This window comes from Coffea arabica, chromosome 4c (assembly GCF_036785885.1).
Source record: "Coffea arabica cultivar ET-39 chromosome 4c, Coffea Arabica ET-39 HiFi, whole genome shotgun sequence".
Classification (NCBI taxonomy): Eukaryota; Viridiplantae; Streptophyta; class Magnoliopsida; order Gentianales; family Rubiaceae; genus Coffea; species Coffea arabica.
The window spans coordinates 17,605,346-17,612,244 of record NC_092316.1 but is presented as its reverse complement, the minus strand read 5'-3'; the positions used below and the strand labels follow the sequence as shown (position 1 = coordinate 17,612,244).

Here is a 6,899-nt window from a genome sequence, read left to right as displayed (position 1 = left end):
TTTAGCTGACCATTCAACAAAATATTATTGAATATAAGTTTGAAAGAAAGTTTACAAAGTTTGAAGCTTGCTTGATCCCTGATCGAAAATTGCTCCAAAACTTAAAACCTAACTAGTTTGTATTTTAGAGAGAGGGAGAAGAGATTTTTTCAATTTAGAGAGAGAAGTTGAGCTAAAGAAATGGTGTGTTTGTGTTGAAATTAGAGGGTATTTATAGCAATTTTTTTGAATTGTTACAGTACCCGCTAGTAATTTTTACTATTTTCTATAGTGTACAGCATGTTTTTTGCTGCCGCGTTTGCACAGTAACTTGTCGGACTGCTACAGTGAGAATAAGTTTTGCTGATTTTCTCTGGATTTGTTTGTTCTTGTTCCAGCTAAGCCAGTTTGAATGTCCTTAGAAGCATCTATTTGTGTATTAAGAAAATAATATTCACTATTGCAAAGACATTCATCGGTGACCCAGGGATATTCAAAGAAAAATCATCAGAATTATTAAACAAAATCAAATGCAATAGTCTCTCAAATTTCAGATGGTACAAAGATATATTCTTAACCATAAGATATACAAGATCAGATGGCAACAAAGCCTATTCAAAAGAGAAATTTCTTGATGGCCTTCCTAAGTCACTATGAGACCCAGTTCGAGAAGAATTCAAGACTCAATACAATGAGGTTGTACCATGAGAAGCAATAACCTATGGACAATTAACCAGTTAAATTCAGCAGGTTGCACTCAAAATATGCCGACAAAACAAGATGCTCAGACAACTTGCAAAGGATCGACCCCAAAGGAGAAAAGTTCTTGGCTCCTTCTTTGAATAGTTTGGGCTACCTAACTGTTACAAAAAAACCCCATAAACAGTCTAAACCCACAAAATACCTTGAAAAACCTTCCTTTTACAAAAAGAAATACCAGTCTAATAAACAACTATCTCTTGCACAACCACCACAAATCACAGGACCAGCCCTACATACAATTATTTGCCACAAATGTCACAAACCTGGACACATAGTTCGATATTGCAAATTCAACCAAAAAATCAATACTTTAGAACTAGAAGACCAGATCAAAGCCCAAATATCAAACCTTTTAATTGAGTCAGATATTAATGATTCTGAACTTTAAACAAAGACCCAAGACTCCTCAAAACCTATAATTTCATACATATTCTTGACAGATTTTCTTCTAAACCTACTAAGCCATTTCAGAATCTTTAGACAGTTAGATTGGTAATTACTATATTTCTAAACATATTATAATATTGTTAGTATTGATCTATAAACCTAGATCTGTATGATGAACATGGAACATATCTATATATATATATATATATATATATATATATATATATATATATAAGCTTTAACACCGAAATTCGACAAAATGATAAAAAAAATTAAGCTTTTATGAGTTCGATGTCTTTTTTTGGCTAAAAAAGAGTTTATTGTCCAAACAGTGCAATTTTAAAATGTTCAGTAACTTTCTATACCATTTGCTTGAAATTATAATTTATCTCATCCATCTAAAACATTTTGTCAAGATATCAATCACAATTGATTCCATTCAACGAATTTTAGTTCAATTCCATCTTGCAATTACTAGGACCATAGAGGTGATCAGTTCAACGGGTTTTTAGTTCAATCGCGGGTTGGACATTTAACTGTAGGTTGAGCAGTAATTATATTATATAATATAATTAATATATTTTAAATTATAAAAATAATAAAATTTTTAAGTTGGTGGTTAAATCAACAATTTTTACTCGATTCACTAATTAAATTGTCAGGTCATTGACTGGTCAACCGATTTATTACTTGTCCTATCTAATTAGCGATCCAACTCGGTCCTATAGTCAATTCACCAATTTGAATTGGTCCCAGCTTTATAACTATGATTAGAACCAATCTATTTTGTTTCATATATTGATACTACATTAGATATTATAGTAGTCAACACAAGTTGACTCAATTAGTAAGAAAATACCATTTTTTTTAAAAAAATTATGTGTACGTTAGATACTGTAGTAGCCAACACAAATTGACTCAATTTATAAGAAAATGCTACTTTTTTAAAATAAAAAAATCGTGTATCTGACGTATGGTTTTGGAGGAATGTTTCGTTGGAATCGAATCTCCCAAACTTTTGGGGAGCAAAAAGAAACTGTAGTTAACAAAAACCAGACCCACCTCAGGCCTTTCAGGGTTATATTATCATATTTAAAACCAGACCTTATCCTTCACCTGTGCTAAAATGGGAGAAGTGGGACTGTGGATAGGCTAAACAGAGCGTGTTTTAAGGAGGGAGAAGAAAGGAGAAAGAATAGCAAAGAATTTTCTGCTGAAACAAAGAAAGAAATGTCTTGCAATGCAACTTCACTTAGTTTTGGGCTTGGTTTCAGAACACCCAAATTCGCTTCTCCTTTCCTTCCTTCGCCGTTGCGGCTTTCCTCGTTCTCGACCCAATGGCAGCCTAACGCTCTCTCCATTGAAGCCAAGGCCGGAACCCGCAGAGTGGACCGCACTGCCCGCCATTCGCGCATCCGTAAGAAGGTAAAAAAACTGTACTTTTTCTTGTTTTTTAGCTTTTATTTTTACTCAAACTGCAATTTCATGCTCTGTAGTCATATTCCTACTGCAAATCAAAACTGCAAGAGAAATTTAACAAGGCCAAGTGACAAAACTTGTTATTTTTCCTATCCGAGCTCCAGCTCGAGCATTCCAATTTTTTTGGCTCTGGCGTGCCTTTTGGGGATGGGGAATTGGACTACTGATCATGGCTAATGGGGAGGGGGAATTGGCTAGTGGGGAAGTATCATAAACGCTGCGGGTTAAAAGATGACATACTAAAAAGTAACATATCAAGAATCAAGATTTGTGTGAAACATTGGGAATTCTGATTTATTGTGCAATACCCATTTGCTTAAATTACTAAAAGATAAGATATCAAGACTGAGGAATCGTGTGAAACATTGGGAATTCTGATTTATTGTGCAATACCCGTTTGCTTAAATTAGTAAAACATAAGATATCAAGACTGAGGATCGTGTGAAACATTGGGAGTTCTGACTTATTGTGCACTACCCATTTGCTTAGATTAGTAAAAGAAATATCACGGCTGAGGAATCGTGTGTGGATGAAATTAAGTTGAATTTTCATTTTAGTTTTTTTGTGCATTGGGAATATAGGTTGAAGGGACACCAGAAAGACCAAGACTGTCTGTATTTCGATCCAATAAGCATCTGTATGTTCAGGTAATTGATGACTCGAAGATGCATACTCTTGCTTCTGCTTCAACAATGCAAAAGCCAATCTCCGATGATCTCAATTATAGCTCTGCTCCCACTATTGTAAGTTCCCGAATTAGTTATACTGATTTACTTCTGTTATAGTAATTTTCTGTCTGCAGCTTGCATTTGAGTTGAGCTATCTCTTCAGTTTTGGCCCGCTTATTAGTTATCTCTAAAAGTGCTGTTGTCTGCTAGTATTATAGTACTGCTTTTGCTGCTGTGTTGTTCATGATATAACGCACCCTAAAAGCTCTATTAGCAATCTAATTGAAACTTCTTGCTAGGTAATATTTATCCTTTCTCAAGTCATGTGGTTGAATGTGGTGATCTGTTTTAACTGGGGGTGATTCTTTTCCTTCTTAAAACTGATCCTTTTGCTACATTGTTTCAAGAAATGGACATTGAAGTTTATTCAATGATTCTGTTGCTTAATTGTTCCTGCTATTATGCTCTTGCGAAATCTGTCTTAAGTTTCTCCTGCCCCTTTTGCAAAGTAATTTTATTAATGTTTTACAAATCTTTTTATGCTTGCAAAAGTTTATTGTTTTTATTATTTTTTTATTGTTTTTTACTTTTGCAATTCTGATAGATTCTCAGAACTGTTTATCACCAATATCACCAATTTATGACCTTAAACACCCTCATAGGACTTGGTCTCTATGCCCTTCTTTCAAATCCCTCTGCTGCCCACAATTGTAAGCTTGGTTGTGATCTATTTCTTCTATGATTGATCTTAAAGCCCAAGTATGGGGTGGGGTACATTTCAAGTATTGAAGTGTTTGTTGCTATTATTCTCCAAGGGGAAGTTCAGAAAGAAGGTTTTAGTGCCCGTAGTAGTTGATTCAAAGCAATCGCTTTTTCATCTTGTGCTTGTCTGAGAATAAGTTTCTCTAATAAGCATCCTACAATGCTTTTATCCACTTGCTTGAAATGACTTTGGGCCCCTTACTAAGAAAACAAAGAGTATGGTGGATCTTCTAGTTCAAAGATATTCACAGAGTGCTTAAAGGGTAAGAGATTTTTCATTACTGATCTTTGCTGAGGAGGATTAGTCTTTTAAAATCACATGGTAATATTGCCTTGTTTCCTTTACAACATTTCTTGAGTTTGTATGAAAAGTTTGGAAGATCTTATTGATGTGTTTTCTTTCCTTCAACTACCACTTTTTTTTCTGTACTTTTACCCTTTACTTGACCTTTTCTTTTTTCAGAGTTGTTTACTTTGCCTTTTTTTAAATATTTGCTTTGTTGGGGTGTCATGTTATGAATTTAGAGGAACAAGGCGATGGGTAGATGCATTAGAACACTTTCTTCTTTTCCAACCTTAACAATTGTGCATTTTGTTCACTTCATATCTTTCTTGATAAGCAGAAACGGTTGAGTTATTTTTTAAGAACTTATAATACTACCCTATAGAACTTTTTCAAGTAACTGCAGTACCAGTTTTGACTGTGGACTAAGATGCTTAGGAAGTTTGTCTAAGCTAAGTTGTATGGCAGATTGTTCAAATAGGTCAGTGGAGTTTACGAACAATGTAGAGTTACTGTGACTTCAGACTTCCAACAGTAAGTTTGGTATTGAGTTCCTTTCAACATCACTTTCATAGTTTTGACAGGGGAGACTGCAAGAGTTAGAGTTTGTGCTTAAAGTCACTGCTTTTATAGTTCTGATAAATCTTACTTTTGATTTATGAGGTGTTAGTTATCCTCATGAACTTATTCCATTTCCACTACTTCTTAATCATCATCCCTCTATCTGACCCACAAAAAAGAATAATAAATAAAAATAGAAAACATAGGTGATATTAATGCTCTGTATTTTTAGGACAAGAAATCAGCGAACAAACAAATGCAAAAACCCAAGTACTTCATATGCTCGATTTGCATTATCTCTATCTATTGCTACTTGCTGGTATTATTTTGATAGCCCACGCATTTGTTGGTTTAGGATGTGGCAAAGAAAGTGGGCAAAGCAATTGCAAAGTCCTGTCTTGAGAAAGGGATTACAAAAGTGGCCTTTGACCGAGGTGGCTACCCTTATCATGGACGTATTGAAGCACTTGCTGATGCTGCTCGGGAACATGGTCTCCAATTTTAGGCCTTGGATGTAGTATCAACTCTATCAACTTTTCTATTATGCCGTTGTCTTTTCACTACCCTTTCTGTAATGGTATCTCTTTGAGGTGCCTTGACTTGGATTCACTGTTTGTGCAAATGTAAGTTGTAGGGGCTTTGTTCTTCATGAACCTTTTTGCTCAAGTTAAAAGAAGTTGGAGATGCCCTGTGGTAAATTCATCACGTTTCATTTGCAAATTCTGTTTGACATTGCAACAAGGATTTGAGCAGTTTTGAGCAGGTTCCAGACCATGGGCTTCATTCTTCCTAGGTCACATTCACATATCCTGTCACGTGATGCAAGTACGTATGGTTTGCATCAGGGTTGTTAATTTGAATGAGAGATTTTACAAACACGAGACTGAATTAGGGAAACCTTTGCAAATCCACCTTAGTTCCATTGAGTTTAGAAGAAGAAATTCAATTGTACAGATGTGTTAATACATGTAATATAGGACTGCGGTTGGGCATTAACATAAACAAGAATAGGATTATGAACTATTCCATATGGAACAGTTTATAGTTGACCGATCGTCCTCAATCGTCATCAGAAAGCAAGAGCTTCAGCACACGCTTCTGATGAGTTAAGGAGGCAATGCTAGACACTCAAATTATTGATTTTTATTGGGTTCCAAGGGATTGTAATAAAGTAGCTCATGTTTTTGCACGCTATGCTAAATCGGGCTATTTAGTTTATTCCATCTGGAATCCACCTCCAAACTTTGTAAAGCAATTGGTGCTGGACGATTTTCAGCAAATTTAATTTAATAATAACTTTTAGTCTGCTTCCTATCAAAAAAGAAAAAAGAATATGATTACGAACTGTCTTGATTCAAGAAAATCAATCCATTGCTAATCAAGCGCATCATGCTGAAAATAGTATCACAGATTTATCTATAACCCTTTAAAAAGTGTGAATAACCCATTGATGTTTTACCTTAAGGTGTTTCCTTTACATATGTGTACATTTAGTTTATTACTGCAAATCATAGAATACGAATTAATTAGTTTTTTTTAATTAATTAAAATTGTATCTTAACGCTCTGGATTGTGTTCAAGGAAGATGATGACATTGAGTCTTCCATGTCACTCCATCAATTTGTTACCTCTTCCTATAATATATCCTACATTAATACCGGCTAGCTTATTTGATGTAACCTTTAAAAGGAAAAAAAAAACTAATTATAGATGCATATAAAGTATATTATTCCTCTATTCAAGTAATCAGGCATTTCGGACATGCAATCAGAATATGACATTAGTAGCTTTTGTTCTGTGAATTCAAAAGTTTTCATGCTTCTTATTTAATTTACTAGAAACGTGAAAGAAAGATAACAACAAAATTCCTGCAAGTATTCGTGCAAATATGTTTACTCCTTTAGGAGATAAGAGAGTAGCATCTCAATTTGAGTATGAAATAACACTTCTTAGGAAAGACTCCTACAAATTAAGGAGACAGGCAAAACAGGAAGGAAAAAGGAAAAAGAGAAAAAGAA

At 34.5% G+C, this 6,899-nt stretch overlaps 1 protein-coding gene across 2 annotated transcripts; it reads left to right on the top strand.

The window, feature by feature from the left end:
• Window positions 1-2,140: 2,140 nt before the first annotated feature.
• LOC113738507 (large ribosomal subunit protein uL18c-like) lies at window positions 2,141-5,586 on the top strand. 2 transcript variants are annotated; one of them, XM_027265741.2, is made up of 3 exons: window positions 2,141-2,553; window positions 3,189-3,350; window positions 5,237-5,586. In XM_027265741.2, exons 1-3 carry the CDS (start codon window positions 2,359-2,361, stop codon window positions 5,384-5,386), a joined length of 507 nt encoding a protein of 168 aa, XP_027121542.1. In that variant the 5' UTR covers window positions 2,141-2,358; the 3' UTR covers window positions 5,387-5,586. The 2 variants fall into 2 exon arrangements, with proteins under 2 accessions (XP_027121542.1, XP_027121543.1); XM_027265742.2 differs by having other exon boundaries at window positions 2,232-2,553; window positions 3,255-3,350.
• Window positions 5,587-6,899: the final 1,313 nt, after the last annotated feature.